The 20,969-nt window shown below is 38.8% G+C and overlaps 2 protein-coding genes and 1 long non-coding RNA gene across 8 annotated transcripts in view; 2 read left to right on the forward strand and 1 right to left on the reverse strand.

The window, feature by feature from the left end:
- cald1a (caldesmon 1a) overlaps positions 1-10,657 on the forward strand; it is a 45,485-nt gene extending 34,828 nt beyond the window's left edge. For 3 of the 4 annotated variants that reach the window (XM_077593546.1, XM_077593548.1, XM_077593547.1), the window contains 9 exons: positions 647-917; positions 2,317-2,454; positions 4,882-4,925; positions 5,069-5,144; positions 6,329-6,469; positions 6,534-6,629; positions 7,258-7,326; positions 7,887-7,923; positions 9,342-10,657. In XM_077593546.1, coding sequence (XP_077449672.1) covers positions 647-917; positions 2,317-2,454; positions 4,882-4,925; positions 5,069-5,144; positions 6,329-6,469; positions 6,534-6,629; positions 7,258-7,326; positions 7,887-7,923; positions 9,342-9,355 — 886 coding nt within the window. In that variant the 3' untranslated portion in view covers positions 9,356-10,657. Of the gene's footprint in view, positions 1-646; positions 918-2,316; positions 2,455-4,881; positions 4,926-5,068; positions 5,145-6,328; positions 6,470-6,533; positions 6,630-7,257; positions 7,327-7,466; positions 7,518-7,886; positions 7,924-9,341 lie in introns of all 4 variants that reach the window. The other variant, XR_013298305.1, reaches the window with a different exon arrangement.
- Positions 10,658-11,108: 451 nt separating this feature from the next.
- Positions 11,109-16,288, forward strand: LOC144068775 (uncharacterized). 3 transcript variants are annotated; one of them, XM_077593550.1, is made up of 13 exons: positions 11,109-11,262; positions 11,607-11,679; positions 11,752-11,952; positions 12,379-12,515; positions 12,585-12,770; positions 12,848-12,912; positions 12,989-13,299; positions 14,284-14,447; positions 14,639-14,716; positions 15,612-15,695; positions 15,793-15,858; positions 15,929-16,057; positions 16,180-16,288. In XM_077593550.1, the coding sequence occupies exons 1-9, from the start codon at positions 11,120-11,122 to the stop codon at positions 14,685-14,687; spliced, it is 1,329 nt and encodes a 442-aa protein (XP_077449676.1). In that variant the 5' UTR covers positions 11,109-11,119; the 3' UTR covers positions 14,688-14,716; positions 15,612-15,695; positions 15,793-15,858; positions 15,929-16,057; positions 16,180-16,288. The 3 variants fall into 3 exon arrangements, with proteins under 3 accessions (XP_077449676.1, XP_077449677.1, XP_077449675.1); XM_077593551.1 differs by having other exon boundaries at positions 15,929-16,011; XM_077593549.1 differs by lacking the exon at positions 15,793-15,858 and having other exon boundaries at positions 15,612-15,677.
- Positions 16,289-16,323: 35 nt separating this feature from the next.
- LOC144068776 (uncharacterized) lies at positions 16,324-17,774 on the reverse strand. The gene is made up of 5 exons (XR_013298306.1): positions 17,620-17,774; positions 16,967-17,053; positions 16,783-16,874; positions 16,629-16,699; positions 16,324-16,541 (listed from the first exon to the last, which is right to left on the reverse strand). It is a non-coding gene; the product is annotated as an uncharacterized LOC144068776 (long non-coding RNA).
- Between the last annotated feature and the right edge of the window lie 3,195 nt (positions 17,775-20,969).

The following is a 20,969-nucleotide window of genomic DNA, read 5'->3' on the forward strand; positions in this document are numbered from 1 at the left end:
TGAATGAACGATCGGGTTTACAAAACCGGTACTATGCTAAAAAGTTGAGTTTGTTTTGGGTTCTACGAATAATAGGAAGTATGTTTATTTAAACTCATGTTTCGACAGTTGCCAGACAGTCAAAGAAAAAAAGAAATTGAGTTCGTGATTCATTTTTTTGTCTTAACAAAAAGTGTCACGAAATGCAATTCCAATTCAATTAACAAAAATAGACTAGGAAAGTACAATAATGCCGAGAACCAAATATGGACCCTGATTACATTTGCATAACTGACCCCAGTGAGGAAAAAAAAAGAGAAATTGTGAGGTTGAAAAAGCAGATAACGTAGTGCGTGATTAATGTACCTCATCAGTTTTGGGGAAATCGCCATAAAGGTCAGACAAACTGATGATTAGGATTAAAATTACCTTTCAAAATTATAGTAAAAAAAAAAACGTTGCTATAAGTGTCGCAATCGGCAGCAACTAAATGATTAAATCCGATTTCAAGCAATTAAATGGAGGAGAAAACGATGACGCGTCAAGCGAAATTAGCGGTAATTTATCTTGAAAGGTGTTTGCGGTGTTTGCTCCTAATCTGCAAAGCACGCATTGAAAAATTCAGGTTCCATCCGGTGTGAAACGTTTTCCGCGTCCCTCACGACAGCGGAAGCAACGCTCGCTCCCCCGAGGCGTCGGCGGGCGACGATGACGACGACGACGCCGTTCGCCTGGAGGCCGAGCGCAAATTGGAGGAGCTGAAGCGCCGCCGCGACGACGCCGAGAACGAAGAATTCGAGCGCATGCGGCAGAAGCAGCAGGGCGCCGAGGCCCAGCTGGAGGAGCTGAAGAGGAAGCGGGAGGAGAGGAAGAAGGTGTTGGACGAGGAGGACCGGCAGAGGAAGCAGGAGGAGGCGGAGAGGAAAGCCAAAGAGGAGGTTAGACACATTTTGGAGGCCTCGAAAATTCATGAAAAATAAGCCTTCCATTCTCTGCTTGAAAACTTGAAATTGCCATTCATAGCTTGCCATGAATCTCTTTGTTATTTACACACACCAAAAACAGGATATTGGATTGGAAAAACATTTTTATTTGTTCTAATTTGCACGGCAATGCGCTGGTAAAATAACATAAACAAATGTAAATGAACTTGGATTACGATGCAGACACACTCATAAATAATTCCCCTAAATCTTTGTTGAAGTTGCATCGAAACTAGTATCGCTACCTACAATGACGTTATGAATTGGTCGAGCATGAGTACGCGTCTAATTCACGTGGAAGTGGGGACGGACATCGTATGCGGTCATTTAGCATTCAAATCAAAACACGATACAGTGGTACCTTGAGATACGAGCTTATTTCGTTCCGGGACTGAGCTCGTATGTCGATTTTTCTCGTAACTCAAACGAACGTTTCCCATTGAAATGAACTAAAAACAAATTAATTTGTTCCAACCCTCTGAAAAAACACCCAAAACAGGATATTGAATTGGAAAAAATGTTTTATTAGTTCTAATTCGTCATCTATTAACAAAGTAAGACATAACTAGTGGTTTAAGATTACTAAAATGTGTTTAATAGTACTAAAATAAGACTAAATAGTAATTTGCAGTTTGTATTTAGGGAATTTGAGCAACGATTTAAATGGTAATTATCAATAACCTTCCGGGCGACCAAAAGACCGGCGACCAAAAGACCGGCGACCAAAAGACCGGCGACCAAAAGACCGGCGACCAATCGACCGTGTACCATTGCTCATGCTACATTGTTGCTCATTCAAATAGTAATTAGCAGTTTGTATTTAGGGAATTTGAGCAACGATTTAAATGGTAATTATCACTTACCTTCCGGGCGACCAAAAGACCGGCGACCAAGAGACCGGCGACCAATCGACCGTGTACCATTGCTCATGGTACATTGTTGCTCATTCTCACAATCAATCCCATATCCACATTTTCCTCATTAGCGCCACCGCTCATCTTTGTCAGTCTTGGCCGCGAACGCAATTTTGCCCCCCCCCCCTAGTCCTCGTCTTGTGTCATGTTAATGAGGCCTTTTGATTTGTAATTAAAAGAGGGCCTGAGGATAGAGAGAGACTAATTAAGCGAGTCACGGCCGCTCGGAGACGGACGACGCGCCACCAAGCGAGCGCGTTCCTTTGAGTGCTTGTACAAATGGTGCATACGCCGATAGTTTGAAAAGGCCAGTTCACAGTGGGCACATTAACGGAAGACCACTGTTGCCGTGCAGTGAATCCTCATTCGTCACCGGGAAAACAAATGACAGCACCCGCAACTCCACAGTATAACGGTCATCTTTTGTGTGTGTCGTTCAGGACGAGAAGAAAAAGATGAAGGAGGAGATCGAGAGGAGGAGAGCCGAGGCGGCCGACAGGCGGCAGAAGGTCGAGGAGCCCGTGGATGGCGAAGGCAAACCTTTCAAGTGCGTCAGCCCACGTGGCTCCTCCCTTAAGGTCGGTTGATTTCTCGCCCGTGTCATTTGGTTGGTGTCGCATGGCTCGTCGGCGACCCAGATGCAGCGTTATTTGGGCATCGTGTTCACTGTAGGTGTATGGGTGTATATGTGGTACCTCGAGATACGAGCTAAATTCGTTCCGGGACTGAGGTCGTATGTCGATTTTCCTCGTAACTCAAACGAACGTTTCCCATTGAAATGAACTAAAAACAAATTCATTCGTTCCAACCCTCTGAAAAAACACCAAAAACAGGATATTGGATTGGAAAAAATGTTTGATTTGTTCTAATTCGCCATCTATTAACAAAGTAACACATAACTAGTGGTTTAATATTACTAAAATGTGTTTAATAGTACTAAAATTATACGGATTTCGAAGGGGGGAGAGAGGGAGAGACGGAAAGAGGGTAGGGGGAGACTTTTTGCACGATAACGCGGTCGTAACATAACATAAACAAATGTAAATGAACTTGGATTACGATGCAGACGCACTCAAAAATAAGTTTAATCGAACCTAACACTAAACTTAATTCTAATTTTGCTTGACATTTTGATACCTTTCTTCTCCTGGGTTGGCTCTTTTTGCCCCGCCCTCACACTGACGTTCAGTCAATATCGAGGGTTGTTTGAGTTTGTATTCTCTTCAAAATATTCCCAAAATGATGCACACAAATGTCCACACAATAGGATAACGCACGACCACTTGCCAACGAGAAGTAGTATATACGCCATTCGCACTGACTAATTTTACTCGTATCTCGAATTGCTCGTATGTCGAGGTACCACTGTATATGTAGGTGGGTGTTGCTTTATTTTGACAATAGTGTAGTAGGTGTAAGTGGCGTCACATTCTTGGCCACTTCATGATCGGAAGTCATTCACAATTTGTATAAAAACGTTTTTAACATGGTCATAACTGTTTGCTATCTTGCACCATGTTAGTCAGTTAGTCATGTTAGTAGTAGCGCCAAATGTCATAACTCCCACTGATTATTTCAACTACGTATGAACTCATTGACGGGGGCGGACCTCTCCCAAAATCAAATGGATTGGACATTTATCTCTGTCACTGGCAGCTGACCAAATCATACGAATTAATATGACTAGATATGAGATCAAATGGTGTTCAAAACGACTACAAATTCATTTTTGGAATGTCTATTTAAATGAGATGAATCGCAACAATCTCATCTCACCTGGTTTACGTCATGTTCATACACGCCATGACTATTATCGTTGCATTGTGTGTATAAATTGGAGATTATTTCTCTTGCTTTACACACCGTCCAATTAATTATTGGACGGTGTGTATGAAAAAGATGAATCGCTGCTCATTTCAGGCGGTTATTCTCATGCTCAGATTCATGACTAGTCTGTATGAAAATGATATCCATCACAATCTAACCCAGTTAATCGCAATTCAAATGGATGATCGCAACCCAATGCATTACCTCCATATTGCATAAGTTTCACCTACCACATGTTGACCGTCTGCCAGCTCAGTGCTTGCACTTAATGTTGCGTACTGTATTATTTAAAACACTAAAGAATATGTATCACTATCTCCTGTCAACTCCCATTGGTCTAAACACAGTCCCTTGAGGTTTGGTGTGCACATTATCTACATTTAAGCACAAGCCCGGCTGCCTGACATGCCGCATGTGCGGAAGATAACGCGTATTGTTGGGACAGGAGGATGCAGCAAAGCGATTAGGGTTAACAGGATTACTGTAACCCCATCCGCATGGCCGCAGCTGTTCAAAAATGCAACAGAGAATAGGGAATTTCCTGTCAGGGAGGATCTTTGGAACTCCCACATTCACTGAAAAGAACCCTCGGGTGCAAAAGCGTCTCCTAAGTTATGTTTGTATTATTACCCCGCGCTATATTTCATAAACATTGTGTTGACATTCCCACAGTCTCGCACAAGGGTGTCAGACTCGGGTTGGTTCGCGGGCCGCTTTAACGTCAACTCGATTCCATGTGGGCCAGACCATTTTAGATATAATATTTAGATTATTTTTTTATAAATGGATTAAAGGCCCTGAATATTCAGTTTTTTATAGATCTAAAACAATGTTTATTTTGGCTTTTTTAAATATATTTTTAGATTTTACAAAATGATTTTTGAACTAAAAACACAGAAAAAAATGATTGAAAAATTACAATTATTGATTTAAAAGGGGGAAAATCAGGAAATGTAATATACATCTATACTTTTCATTTTAATTTGATCCTAAAACAGAAAGCCAGCACTCATGATTTACTTTCTCGGGCCACACAAAATGATGCGGCGGGCCAGATTTGGCCCCCGGGCCGCCACTTTGACACCTGTGGTGTATAGTAGCGTAGTATAAGAAGCGTCTGTTCTGTCATCGGAATATAAATTTTGTTTGAATGTTTATTTGTGGCCTTTTCCTTCCAGATTGGAGATCGGGCCGAGTTTCTCAACAAGTCGGCTCAGAAAAGGTAGAACAAGTAAAAGGGCTCAGATCAATAAACGAGCCTGTGCTGCTTTTCGGCTCGAGAGGAATTTCAACGCAAGGCGTCCAATTTTCAGACAAATTCTCATTCTTTTTTTTCCCTCTCTAATCCCGCCCTAAATACCACAGTGCAGCAAAAGCGTCCCCTTCCCATGTGGTGTCCAAGATTGACAACAGGCTGGAGCAGTACACCTCTGCCGCTCAGGTAGGCATATTTTTTTTCATCAAAATGACAGCGACACTTGGGCTAATTGTGTGAAGACTGACTGTAAAACGGTAAACAATCTGCGCATACAGTGGTACCTCGACATACGAGCTTAATTTGTTCCGGGACTGAGCTCGTATGTTGATTTTCTCGTAACTCAAACGAACGCTTCCCATTGAAATGAACTAAAAACTAATTCATTCGTTCCAAAGCTCTGAAAAAACACCAAAAACAGGATATTGGATTGGAAAAACATTTTTATTTGTTCAAATTCGCCATCTATTAACAAAGTAACACATAACTAGTGGTTTAATATTACTAAAATGTGTTTAATAGTACTATAATTATACGGATTTCGAAGGGGGGAGAGAGAGAGAGACGGAAAGAGGGTAGGGGGAGACTTTTTGCACGATAACGCGGTCGTAACATAACATAAACAAATGTAAATGAACTTGGATTACGATGCAGACGCAAGACGCACTCAAAAATAAGTTTAATTGAACCTAACACTAAACTTATCGATTGCACAAAGGTTGCAAATCAATTGAATGATGCCATACAGTGCTACCGCATCATTTATGATGAAAAAAAGAAGAAAACTGCAATCGTCATTAGATAGCTTCTTTCGGCCAGTTTCTAGTAAATCTCTCTCTCTCTCTCTCTCTCTCTCTAATATATGTATACAGTACTGTATGTATTCTCTCCATTTTATTAAATGTTTTTTTCAGTACAAACCAATGCTGGTTACTTATACAAGCCTTAAACATACAAATGCACTCATATAAACCTTCAATATACTTATATAGGCCTTAAACATAAATTATAATACAAAATATAGCACTGAATCAACTTACGAACAAATTCAACTTATGAACAATCGCTCGGAACGTAACTCGTTCGTAAGTAGGGGAGTGTCTGTACACTTAACGGTGTGTTTCAAATCTCCATCAGATCGTGTAAATGACATTGTGATGAATCACATGCGAATAATCGCCATTAAAATGGCTTCTCATTGCACAGCCAAATGGTTTTTTTCTTTTAATACTACCTTGCTCCCAAGTATGTAGTAAGGAATGAATAGAAGCTCTATCGTTGCCGCTGTATGTTTGACACCACTGTTTTAGCTCCACCGCAGTGCTTTGAGAATTGCAATATTTGTGGTGGTTTACAAAATGTCGCCGCAGCGCGAGAACAAGGACTTGCGGTGCCCTCGTTCCGCAGCCGTGGACATCCCGCCGGCCACTGACAGCATACGAAACATCAAGAGCATGTGGGAGAAAGGCAGCGTCTTCAGCTCGCCAGGAAGCAGCGCCAACACCTTTAAGGTAACGACCACTCGCCGACGGCCCATTCCCGCGCCGCATCCTCACCTTTGACCTTTTCCAACAGGAAGCCACCGTGATCAACCCGGGCGTGGCGGGCCGCATTAACGACTGGCTGAATAAAACCCCCGAGAGCGCCAAGTCGTCGGGAGGAAAGCCAATGGTAGGTCGTCTCCGCGGCAACGCCGGATTGCCATTTTGCATGGCGTTTCAAAGCGCTCATTTTGCGTGATAGCACGTCTTTGGTCTTCAAAATTGAGTCCCAATGTCTTTAATGCTGTTAGTATACTTTCTTATGAGTATTATTTTGTCATGTTTTGGCGACGCCTGCTGGCAGTCGTGAAAATAATCTGCATCCAAATTTTAAGATTCCCCTTTTTGTAGTTGCATGGATGAATTAATCAATCGTCTTTATTTAGCTTTTTAATCATATTTTAGTTCATTTCTTATATTTATTTTTCATGAAAAAAAAGGATCATTCACTCAATAATCTCGAATATAAAAATACATTCGAAACAGGAAAACGACAATAAATAGGTCGTTTTTTCTTTTCATTTTAAAACGGTTTTGAACTCATTTTTATTATTTTATTATGATATTTGTTATTTATTCTTATTTTTTCCCCTTGTTTTTTGATGTAAGAAAACAACAAATGAATTTTTTGACTTCTTGGAAAATTTGATTCAAAAAAGTAAACATTTTGTAAGGACTGCTTTTAAGTAGCCTGATTATAATTGGAATTCACAATGATACAGTTCAGTACTCATATTTCAAATTATTATTTTTTTCAGGATCTGAAGCCTGTGGATGTGACCAACAAGAGGAGTTTATGGGAAAACAAAGGTTCTTCTGCATCTAAGGTAAAAAAAAAATAAAAAAAATCATGTCCAATTTTGTCTGAAATGAACTGAGCATGTTTTGGACTATGTAGGAGGAATTCTGGGATATTTAAAAAAAAAATAACACTGCATGAGGATGTGTTTGTGTTTCCCCCTATAAGAACTCATAGCTAGTTGATATCTTCATTACAATCCGGAAAAATCCTGCAGAGGTAAAACAATAGATTTATAGTTTCTAACCCAAAATGCCTTCTTTTCTGAGACATTCTCACTTGTTTTGGACACAAGGAAGCACAAATCTGACCTCCACTTGCACTCTGATTTCCCTTTTTATGACTTTCTTTGCAAAATCTGCTTCCAATGTGGCCTTGTTGAACTACTGCGCTTTTGGGGTTACTAGCTAGCTTCACCTCGCATTTGCAAATGCGTCACGCTACATGTACTGTCCAGAATCGCTCATGTAACGCATTTGGCTCACGTTTCCTTCCTTCCTGGTTTATGGGCTCACTCGGTAGTTTGGACGGGATACTGTGCTGGAGATAGACGTGTGCAATCATTGCTTGTCGTTGTTTGTGTGGCAGGTGGCGGGACGAAGCGAGACCAAATCATTCACTAATGGTGAGTGAGTACGGCGAGCCTTCAAATGTTAGCAAAAATAGATCTCCAATCACTTGGTTCAAAAAAAAAAGGAAAAAAAAGTGACCCAATTTTAGAATAGCTTGATTACGTGCTCTTCGTCAATCTCGCTCCCATCTTCGTCTGATTGAGACTTGTCATGGAGCATTTTCTTCTTCTTTCATCAATTCTGGTTGTGACATCACAACCAGAACACCCAGATTTGTTTTCTACATGTAAAAAAATGTCATGAGTGCAGTCCTTTTTCATTTTTTTTCACATCCTCACCACTTCTTAGCACCTTTGGAGAAAATGGTCCATGTTATAGCTCCAGCTTGCAACTTTTTTCCCCACACCTTCCAAAAAAAATGAGCAAACATCCACTGTCATTTTTCGCCAGGGGTCAAACTAGATTTTTTCTTAAAGTGGCTGCATTTTTGTAAAACTAAAGTTCTTCCCAGAATGCAAAAATATAGAATCATGTACAGTGGTACCCCGAGATACGAGCTTAATTTGGTCCGGGACTGAGCTCGTATGTCAATTTTCTTGTAACTCAAACGAACGTTTCCCATAGAAATGAACTAAAAACAAATTAATTCGTTCCAACCCTCTGAAAAAACACCAAAAACAGGATATTGGATTGGAAAAAATGTTTTATTTGTTCTAATTCGCCATCTATTAACAAAGTAACACATAACTAGTGGTTTAATATTACTAAAATGTGTTTAATAGTACTAAAATTATACGGATTTCGAAGGGGGGAGAGAGGGGTGGGCTTTTTGCACGGCAATACGCTCGTAACATAAGAAACAAATTTAAATGAACTTGGATTACGATGCAGACACACTCAAAACAAGTTTAATCTAACCTTACACTAAACTTAATTCTAATTTTGTTTGACATTTTGATACCTTTCTTCTCCCGGGTTGGCTCTCATGCCCCGCCTCCACACTGACTTTCAGATGCAACCTATCGAGGGTTGTTTGAGTTTGTATTTCCTTCAAAATATTCCCAAAATGATGCACACAAATGTCCTCACAATAGGATAACGCAGGACCACTTGCCAACGAGAAGTAGTATTAATATAAGCCATTCGCACTGACTAACGGGAAAAAAAACACTGAAAAAATGCAGCGCTCCGCCCAGTGCTTGCAGAGACATTACAAAGAGGGAGTTGCGGGGAAACAGTGGCCATGATGAGCTTATGAGTAGCATCTCGCGTCCGCTGTCTGCTCGTATATCAAAATGTGTCTCGTATCTCAAGATAAATATTTGCCCGAAATTTTACTCGTATCTCGAATTGCTCGTATGTCGGGCCACTCGTATGTCGAGGTACCACTGTAATTGCTTTCTGGTGGAAGAAGAGAGTGGATTCTTTGGTCCTTCACCATCTCAGTTGATGTCTCTGTTCCGACCCAAAGGTATGGGCCACTAATGTGCAGGAGGAGCCTTTACAAGTCCGAGCCACGACATTCCCAGACTTTGGCTTGATGACCAAATAACGACCACAATCCCAAAGAGGGACCGGAGGAAAGGAATAAAATGAGAAGAAAAGAAAAAAACAGTGAGACGCGTCTCCGCATTGAAGAAACATCGCTTTGTTTTTTACGCTGGCCACTTTAGGTGCCTTTGCACGTTACTATTTGTTTTTATAAAAGAAACCAAATGCTGTGAACATTGGATATTGCGACCGAAAATTTTCAAGTAATTGCAGTGAAGTTGAGAATAGATTGACAAATTTTCCCAGGGTGATGTCGCTCAACCCTTTATTAAACTTCATTCCGTCTTTTTATTTTTTATTTTTTTATTTATATTTAAAGCAAAAATCACACGCTTATTTTATTCCAACCACTCCAGGATAGAAATATAAGCAAGCACTTGTAGAATTTAGCTCGAGTCACCATTATTATGTCTTAAAATAGCACAGCAATGGTCTGGGTAATGTATGTTAGCGCGTATATGGTCATCATACAGTATCTTATCTAACATATACTCATTTTGCTCTATTTTTTTTGTATTTTTTTTTTTGTATTCATGAACATTCCACCAACAGGCAGTGTTGACTACACAAAAAAAGGCCATGATGACTTTTTCCTCTTATTTATGTTTAGTTTTTTTGTAGCTTCGGACATTCCTCTTTAAAGCAGGTGCACGTGTTGCCTTCAATGTAGAGAAAAAGGCCCAGCAGCCATTTTATCTTTGACTTTATGCTTTTATGCACGCTCTAGTAGAAATCAGGGTGCCTCCGCTAGTCCAAGGACGAGCCACTACGTACTTTATCCGGCCTTACGATTGCAACGAGAAGCTTAACGACCGCCGAGGCAGCGTCCCAGAACGCCTCGTAGGAAGGAAGTGTTTACGTTCATAAGATTTTGAATGAGGATGTCACAGTGTTATATCAATTGAGTTCTGTTTCCGCGCCGACGGCAGACAATCTGATTCCATTGCCCCTGAAAAGAGCAGGAGGGGGGCTGGACCAATTTTTTTTTCTATTTGATGTATGTGTTTTAATGCATTATTTTTTTTCCATTTGTTGACTGTTTTCTTTTTTTATGTCCATGTTTAACCCTAAACTTTGTTTCAGCGACATAATGCTTCAACACACATCAAGACACGTTGTTATATGTTAGTCTAAGTGAAGAACATAACCAATGTCGAGCACGCTTCCAGGTGGATGAATGTTTTCCAAGCATTGTACCACTCATACGCCAACGGAAATAAAGACATCGAGATTTGACACGTTTGGTTGTTGAATCAATTTTAGTTTACGTCCACCAGAGGACGACAAATTACCACAAAAGCAGGAGGTCCTCTGCAGGCGGTCCTTTTATTTTTGCAATCAGATTTCAAAATAAAATTGGCCCTTAAATATTCGGGGGGGTTATTACATACCACTGAGGCACGCCGAATTATTTTGACAAACGAAAATGTTCTTAAATGTTAATGTATTAATGTATAGCAGTTCAATTCAATGAGTGCAGACAAAAACATTTGGTTCAATATTTGTTTTTTCATTTAAGTTAGATATTGAATTGTATGTAAAATATTGTTGAAAAGTAATCAATAGTAAAATTAGCACGTTTTTCATTTAAGTTAGATATTGAATTGTATGTAAAATATTGTTGAAAAGTAATCAATAGTAAAATTAGCACGTTTTGATGCATTTTCAATGTGAATCCATCGCCTTGCCCCTTCCAATATGGCCGACACGCAGGAAGTGAGACTGGAGGAAGTGCTGCCATTTCCGCTTTCTGACGTCATGAGGCAGCTGCAAAATGAGCAGACGCTTTCTCCAAATCACCAAAAAGTCATTCGTAGATTCGGAGGAAATGCCTTTCAAAGGTTCGTAAAAACATTTTATGGCTGATTTTATCTTATATAATGCTAGCTGGGGATGTGGAGCAGCTGGAATTATTGGAAATGTTATGTTTGCCTCGCTAGCTAGCGTTGTTTGTAGCCACATGCTACGTCAAAGCTAACATTTTCTTAATGTTGACTGATTTTCTTTTATGAGTAGCGATATTTTCTATACAAATCAGCTGTGAAAAAATGTTTTACGGTTGTGTGAACAGCTTTTGTTGCTAATTTCGCTTAGGATAGCTACATTGTCTCTTGAGGATCGCTAAGAAAAGTTGATCAAATCCAAAATGACTTTTTGGGGTGGGGGTTCCTTTATAAACCATCAGGTCCTGCAAGAAGATGAAAAGATTTACTTGCACCAGTCTATGCAAGAACATCTCGGAGTTCCCGGCTTTAAAGGTTATTTTTTTCCTTCTCTTATCTACTTGTCTATATTCCAATGAATTATGACTCATGTTGTGTGTTTGATAGGCCTATCTACCCGAAAACTACGACTACCACGTCTGCGATTTCGACATCATCCAAAAGACGGACGATCACGTCGATTTCAAGGCTGCTTTTCGGATGGTCCTGTCATCCAAAGACGACATTCAACGTTGGCTGAAATTGCACACGGTCACCTGGAGGGTGGACAGAACATATCCAACAAAGGGCCAGAAAGTTATTTTTAAGGTAACCTGTCAGCATATCGCTTCATTCTGAATGTATGTCCATTTTAGATTGTCTGCCAATTTTAAGTTCCACTGTCACCTCAGTGCATATTTTAATTAGAGTTGGGCGATATGACAGAAATTATCATGATAAAAAAAATCAGTCGATCGATAATTATCACGATAACTATCACATGTTTTTGTTTTAAATTTGAAACTTCTAACTTATGTGGATAAGTAAATAAATTAGTTTCCTCGCTAATCAAATATGGAAGTAACTATGTTACCTTACTTTAAAACCTAACATGCTAAAAACATGTTTCCTCGTCATCCACTTCTGGTCTAGAAATAGCGTTCATCTCACAACAATTTAATTGGTGAAATTGTAAAAATAAAATTTAAAAAATGACAAGAAGCCCTTCTGCACATCTGTATTGTGTCTTTGAAGGTAGACTACAGGTGCCAGTTCAACACCAGACCACGGGGACCTGAAAAAGTACCCGGCAACAGCAAAAACACGGACTGTCCCGCCAAAATGAACGTGACGCTGCTTCGCACGCAAGTGAGCCGAGGCAGGCGGAGTCTGTGAGTCCCACCATGCCCAAGGGAATGTTGTGGAACGCAATGGTGGCCTGGTATTTTCTCCCATCTCAGAAGCGCAGATGCTCACCTGCCCACCTTCCCGACCATGGTGAGCCTCTGCAACGAGCACAACCACTACCTCCACGCACAAGCCCGTCAAGCGGTCCCGCTTCACTCCGCGCCGGCTTTACATTTGGGTTTCGTCGAATGCGGTCTGACGGCTGCAAACGGAAGCCCCAACATGGGGTACTTCTCCAGGTAAATTCCATTTTTTTTTTCCGCACAAATGCGGGTGAATTTTGAGATTTCAAATGAGGTGCTCACACCAATGACAGTTGTCAAGAAGAAACCGGCTTGGAGGTGGTAGTAGAAGAAGTGGAACAAGAAGCTTCAGAAGAAGGTAATCCTTCGAAACACATATTTTTAACTCAAAGATCTTCTGATTGAAGACTAAATGAGCTCTTATTGGTTTCCAGCATCGCATCGAGTCGCTGCGTTACAATTTAAGACCATGTGCCAGAAGCTGTCAGCTCTCGTCAAAAGCGACAAATCCTTCACCGCTTCGGCCCAGGCTGCGGTGAAGGCCTTTCGAAAAATGGAGGGCGATCCGTCTAAGATCGCCACCGCACTCCATTTGTTTGCCCGCGAGCCACCGGCCAGATCCGGCGCCGTCCACGGGAGCGCCCGACACAAGGGTGGGAGGCGGCCCCTCTCCGCCGTGCGCAAGCTAGCATCAAGCGGAAGACATCGGCGCCTCGTTGTCAGAACGCCTTCAAGGACCACCATGGTGCCTGACCATGTGTACAGTCAATAAGCTATCTTGCGAAAAAGTCTTAACCCTTTGCGATGTGCACATTGTCAATACAGTGGTACCTCGACATATGATCCTAATCCGTTCCGAGACTGAGATCGTGTGATGAGCTTTTCGTAACTCGAGCGGACGTTTCCCATTGAAATGAATTGAAAACAAATTCCATTAGTTCTAACTTAGTTCTAAGTTGGGTGTTTGAAAAAACACCCAAAACAGGATATTGGATTGGAAAAAATGTTTTATTTCTTCTAATTCGCCATATATTGACAAAGTAATAAATAACAAGTGGTTTAATAGTAATGAAATGTGTTTAATAGAAGTAAAATTAGACGCATTTCGCGGAGGGGAGCCACAGCGGCATACACGGTGGAAGGGCGGGTTCAGGGGGCTTTATCCATGGCACTCGTAAACGAACAAACAAATCTAAATTAACTTGGATAACATGTACCATGTATATTGTATAGTAAGGCTTTTTTCTTGCAAAAACGACCATGTATAGTAAGGCGTTTTTGGGAAAAAATGACCATGTATAGTAAGGCTTTTTTTCTTGCAAAAATGACCATGTATAGTAAGGCTTTTTTTCTTGCAAAAAATGACCATGTATACTATACATAGTCATTTTTGCCAGAGAAAAAAGCCTTACTATACATGGTCATTTTTGCAAGAAAAAAGCCTTACTTAGCCAAATGAATCCCAATTGAAAAAGCATATCCAAGTATGTAACCTTAGAGGTCAAAAACAAACACTGAAGTGCATGTCACCGCAATGTTCATAATGTGCAATATTGTATCTTAAAGTATTAAAGGCCAACCAAAAAGTATTTACAGTACGTTATTATGAAAACAATGTATTTGTTTTGAAGTATTAATGCCCAACCTAAAAGTATTTGCAGCCCCAGCCCCCTGACTAATGCACTCTATGATGAAAACGATCTCTTTTTTTTGTGTCTATGTGTAATAGGCGTGGCTGTGTTCAGAGTTCAAAAGACCCGCCCCCACGCCGCCATTTTTCAAAATGGCGGATGAGCCGGAGGCTGGGCGCGTTGGACTGCTGAGCTGCTCAGAATTGACGATTTCCCGAAGAAAGACCCGACAAACTTCTTCCAGGACAATGCAGCGCGTTCGGTACTTTGTCTTTTGGGGATTTCGTAGCCCCAGTTCTCATTTTAAGAGTGCTTTTTGACGGGAACGTGCTTCATTGGCGTGATGTAGCCCCGACGTGGATGCAAACACAAATGTTTGCTAGCAAGTTGGCTACATTGCGTCACCTATTGCTCTTAATGTTTAAAAAGAAACCCTTCCATTGTGTGTTTCAGTCCCTCAACGAGGACAGACTGCTGGGAAACATCAAGAATGTGGCCATAACGGCCAAAAAGGAGCAGTTTGTCGGCAAAGTGAGTCTTTTTTTAATAGCTTCTAATTCCTCTACCCGTGTAATTGGATTGGATAACTTTATTCATCCCGTATTCGGGAAATTTTGTTGTCACAGTAATGTTTAGATATCAGCGACCAGTGTTCACGGCTTTCCTAAATTAGCTTGTTTAGCACCCAGTTAAAGTGTCTTCATTCAAAATTGGAGTGTATCATAATAATAATCGGACATAGGCCCTGTCGTCATTATCACAACACTAAAAGCCTACTTGTCATCACAAGTAGGCTTTTTGTGTTGTGATAATGACGACAGGGCCTATGTCTGATTATTATTATGATACACTCCAATTTTGAATGAAGACACTAACTGGGTGCTAGCCCTGAAGTCTTCCTTTAGGAAAGGGAAGGGCAAAGGTATATACGTATTCTAGAAGTGTACTGTTTATTCCTTACACCTCCACTTGATGGCACTAGTGTGGGTGTGAGTTATCCACACAGGATCTTGCTATTAAAAATCAACTCCAATTTTGAATGAAGACACTTTAACTGGGTTGGCGTTGATTTTTAATAGCAAGATCCTGTGTGGATAACTCACACCCACACTAGTGCCATCAAGTGGAGGTGTAAGGAATAAACAGTACACTTCTAGAATACGTATATACCTTTGCCCTTCCCTTTCCTAAAGGAAGACTTCAGGGCTTGGACCTTTTGATTTTTAAATGCGGTTTTGACAAAACCTAAGCGAGACATTCATTCAACCGTAGCGCAGGGCTCATTTTTGACTCGTTAAAACAACCATTTTTCCTCCGTCTAAGAGATTTGTGAGACGTATGTAATATTTTTTGATTGAATGGTAGTCATTTGTGCATCAAAATGGTTAAATAAGCAATGACATAATCATGCTGTGGTGTTTTGCAGAGGTTTAAAGCCACGGAGATGGTGGAAGCTGTCCAAATCTACAAGACCAAAGAAGTCGTGTGTGACGTAGGACCTGTGTTTCAGGTTATTCTTATTTTAAAACAATGTTTTCTAGCCAGCCAACAATTGAAATGTTTCAATATATAGTACCTTGACATAATCATGCTGTGGTGTTTTGCAGAGGTTTAAAGCTACGAAGACGGTGGAAGCTGTCCAAATCTACAAGACCAAAGAAGTTGTGTATGACGTAAGACCTGTTTTTCGATTTATTATTTTCATGTCATGTGTACTAAAAACTCTATTTTGCTTTCTTCAAGGTCCACCCAAATCAACGCTAAAGAAAGCTGACTTTGGAGCGTGGCACAGCCTTTAACACCAACATCTTGAGGGCCCCTATCCAGTATGTTTTCCATATCTGAAAATAAAGTTGGGAGCTTCTGATGTTGGTAAAACCTGACTTAGTGTTGTTTTTTGGTCAAATCTTTTGACCTAACTGGCCTCCAGTATATATTTTTTTTAATGTTGGACTTAGTCTATTGTGCTTTGACCCTCTTATTTTTCTCCCCAGAATTCCAAGACTCATCAATGGAAACACCACCTCATCTTTAAATGCTGGAAGACCTATGTCGACTTCTCAATTACCCCATTTTGTGGGAAAATAAAACCTTTGAAATGTACTCATGTATTTTTCTTCATAGAAACAGCAAAGGAATGCAAGCAACATGACATAATTTTTATTCAAAGAAATACATTTTCATACTTAGGCAATATTTAGAATTAAAAAAAAAAGAAAAAAGACCATTGAGGGTCTGGGGTCTTTTTTCTCCAAGTGTTTTAACAAAGACAAATGACACTCAAATCTCTTTTATTAAAATTTCTGATTGAAAAAAAAAAGGGAAATCCTCCTCACCTTAGAGATTGGGACATCACCTATAAAATAAGAGGGGGGGTTAGTAAATTGCAACTTTAGTCAATAAAATAATGTGAGATTGGAATGTTTTGACTTGGATACATTACAATGTAACCCGGAAATAAGCTGCTTCCGGTAGCCAGCGCATTTCGATCTTAATCCATATGAAATAGTGCATCTAAAATACAGAAATAGCACTCGTTACTGACACTGCGGCGTAAGGAACGCTGTGCCAAATAGACGTGAAAATACGGTATTAACCTCAGAGTAGAGTTCAGAGACGATGCATCATCTTCAAGTGGGCAACCTGGGAAGATCACTTGGTCCTCCAGGGTCTGGACATCACCATGGACCTGGTGCATGCAAAAAAAATAGAGCAAAAGTTATCATATACAGAGACTGGAGATTCAACAGGTGGGTTTTTTGGGGGGGTAATTAGTATTACCTTGATACCTTGGCCCAGTCTCCTCTCCCCTCAAGGGTGTGCATGGTTCTGGACACACGGGAACAGCTTCATCTTGATTGAACCAAGCTATTTGGGAAGTGCAAACAATTATTACAGGAAAGAGAAATCTTAAAGTAAATGATCAAGATAAAGAATGAAAATAAGTTAGTGAGTGCTCGGTGCTAATTTCCCCTTTCCAGACAAAGCGATTCAATATAGACTGATCTTAAAAACTAGGAGAAAGTCGGCTTAACCATTTTGGTATCAATGATTTTTGTTTAAAACAGAATTACAAATTGGAAAAGGGCGTTTAGCAATCGCAGTGAAAACTATCATTACATTCAACACACCTTCACCTGGCAAACTGACCGTTGATATCTCGGCTTTGTTTGATAAAATGAAGTCTTCCCCCACGACTCAATAATGGAGAGAATACGGACAAAATACTTTTGAAGTCAAATGTCGTGAGGCTAATGCTAAGCTAGCTAGTGACATGCCAAGGAGCCCATACTTCAAATGTCGACTGTGTGTTCGACCTGGCAATAAACTAAGAGATTTGTTGGCGTTTTGGCTCAATTGATTCCTAAAAGAATCTCCCGGTAGGGTGTTAAAAATGCACATAGGCCAGTAAATTGCTCTAGTCTAGGGCTTACCTCGTTTGGTTGCTAGTCGTTCGACCGACGGCATGGAAATGGCTGCATCAAGGGGCGCGATGCTGCGCAGGCGCATAATTTACGCTCCTGCGTCACCAATGGGCGTAACCACGCCCATAGGAGGTGATTTGTCCTCCCGACTCAATGACCATGGAAGATGACGTACTATAGTCGCCATTTTTGTAGTCTTGATGCTGTAAAAGAGTGTGTTCCGGTTTTTTTTTATATAAAAAGCCTTACTTTGCATGGTCATTTTTTAAAAATAAAAAGCCTTACTATACATGGTCATTTTTTAAAGAAAAAAGCCTTACTATACATGGTCATTTTTTACAAATTAAAAAGCCTTACTATACTATGTCGTTTTTTAAGAAAAAAAGCCTTACTATACTATGTCGTTTTTTTAGGAAAAAAAGCCTTACTATACTATGTCGTTTTTTAAGAAAAAAAGCCTTACTATACTATGTCGTTTTTTAAAGAAAAAAAGCCTTACTATATACACTATGTCGTTTTTTAGGGGAAAAAAAGCCTTACTATACTATGTCGTTTTTTTAAGAAAAAAGCCTTACTATATACACTATGTCGTTTTTTAGGAAAAAAAAGCCTTACTATACTATGTCGTATTTTAATTTAAAAAAAGCCTTACTATACTATGTCGTTTTTTAAGAAAAAAAAGCCTTACTATACTATGTCGTTTTTTAGGAAAAAAAGCCTTACTATACATGGTCGTTTTTGCAAGAAAAAAAGCCCTACTATACATTGTCAATTTTGCAAGAAAAAAAGCCTTACTATACATGGTCATTTTTCAAGAAAAAGGCCTTCCTAAACATGGTCATTTCTTCCCAAAAAACCCTTACTATACATGGTCGTTTTTACAAGAAAAAAAGCCTTACTATACATGGTCATTTTTGCAAGAAAGAAGCCTTAATATACATGGTCATTTTAAAAAAAAAAAGCCTCACTATACATGGTCATTTTTCAAGAAAAAGGCCTTACTATACATGGTCATTTTTTACAAATCAAAAAGCCTTACTATACTATGTCGTTTTTTAAAGAAAAAAAGCCTTACTATATACACTGTCGTTTTTTTAGGGGAAAAAAAGCCTTACTATACTATGTCGTTTTTTTAAGAAAAAAAGCCTTACTATATATACTATGTCGTTTTTTAGGGGAAAAAAAGCCTTACTATACTATGTCGTATTTTAATAAAATAAAGCCTTACTATACTATGTCGTATTTTAATAAAATAAAGCCTTACTATACTATGTCGTTTTTTAGGAAAAAAAGCCTTACTATACTATGTCGTTTTTTAAGGAAAAAAGCCTTACTATACTATGTCGTTTTTTAAGGAAAAAAGCCTTACTATACTATGTCGTGTTTTTTTAAAGAAAAAAAGCCTTACTATACATGGTCATTTTTTACAAATTAAAAAGCCTTACTATATACTATGTCGTATTTTAAGAAAAAAAGCCTTACTATACTATGTCGTTTTTTTTAAAGGAAAAAAGCCTTACTATATACACTGTCGTTTTTTTTAGGAAAAAAACCTTACTATACTATGTCGTTTTTTAGGAAAAAAGCCTTACTATACTATGTCGTTTTTTAGGAAAAAAAGCCTTACTATATACACTATGTCGTTTTTTAGGAAAAAAAAGCCTTACTATACTATGTCGTATTTTAATAAAAAAAAAGCCTTACTATACATGGTCGTTTTTGCAAAAAAAGCCTTACTGTACATGGTCATTTTTGCAAGAAAAAAGCCTTACTATACATGGTCATTTTTGCAAGAAAAAAGCCCTACTATACATAGTCATTTTTGCAAGAAAAAAAGCCTTACTATACATGGTCATTTTTCAAGAAAAAGGCCTTACTATACATGGTCATTTCTTCCCAAAAAACCCTTACTATACATGGTCGTTTTTACAAGAAAAAAAGCCTTACTATACATGGTCATTTTTGCAAGAAAGAAGCCTTAATATACATGGTCATTTTAAAAAAAAAAGCCTCACTATACATGGTCATTTTTGCAAGAAAAAAGCCTCACTATACATGGTCATTTTTGCAAGAAAAAAACCTTACTATACATGGTCATTTTTGCAAGAAAAAAGCCTTACTATACATGGTCATTTTTCAAGAAAAAGGCCTTACTATACATGGTCATTTTTTACAAATTAAAAAGCCTTACTATACTATGTCGTTTTTTAAAGAAAAAAAGCCTTACTATATACACTGTCGTTTTTTTAGGGGAAAAAAAGCCTTACTATACTATGTCGTTTTTTTAAGAAAAAAAGCCTTACTATATATGCTATGTCGTTTTTTAGGGGAAAAAAAGCCTTACTATACTATGTCGTATTTTAATAAAAAAAGCCTTACTATACTATGTCGTTTTTTAAGAAAAAAAGCCTTACTATACTATGTCGTTTTTTAGGAAAAAAAGCCTTACTATACTATGTCGTTTTTTAAGAAAAAAAGCCTTACTATACTATGTCGTTTTTTTAAGAAAAAAAGCCTTACTATATACACTATGTCGTTTTTTAGGGAAAAAAGCCTTACTATACTATGTCGTATTTTAATTTTAAAAAAGCCTTACTATACTATGTCGTTTTTTAAGAAAAAAAAGCCTTACTATACTATGTCGTTTTTTAGGAAAAAAAGCCTTACTATACATGGTCATATTTGGAAGAAAAAGCCTTACTATACATGGTCATTTTTGCAAGAAAAAAGCCCTACTATACATAGTCATTTTTGCAAGAAAAAAAGCCTTACTATACATGGTCATTTTTCAAGAAAAAGGCCTTACTATAAATGGTCATTTTTGCAAGAAAAAAAAGCCTTACTATACATGGTCATTTCTTCCAAAAAAAAGCCTTACTATACATGGTCGTTTTTGCAAGAAAAAAAGCCTTACTATACATGGTCATTTTTGAAAGAAAAAAAAAGCCTTAATATACATGGTCATTTTTGCAAGAAAAAAGCCTTACTATTCATGGTCATTTTTGCAAGAAAAAAAGCCTTACTATACATGGTCATTTTTGCAAGAAAAAAGCCTTACTATACATGGTCATTTTTCCCATAAAAAGCCTTACTATACATGGTCATTTTCTCAAGAAAAAAGCCTTACTATACATGGTCATTTTTTCCCAAAAAAGCCTTACTATACATGGTCATTTTTGGAGAAAAAAAAGCCTTACTATACATGGTCGTTTTTGCAAAAAAAGCCTTACTGTACATGGTCATTTTTGCAAGAAAAAAGCCTTACTATACATGGTCATTTTTGCAAGAAAAAAGCCTTAGTATACATGGTCATTTTTAAAAGAAAGAAAGCCTTACTATACATGGTCATTTTTGCAAAA

This window comes from Stigmatopora argus, chromosome 23, assembly GCF_051989625.1.
Source record: "Stigmatopora argus isolate UIUO_Sarg chromosome 23, RoL_Sarg_1.0, whole genome shotgun sequence".
Taxonomy (NCBI): domain Eukaryota; kingdom Metazoa; phylum Chordata; class Actinopteri; order Syngnathiformes; family Syngnathidae; genus Stigmatopora; species Stigmatopora argus.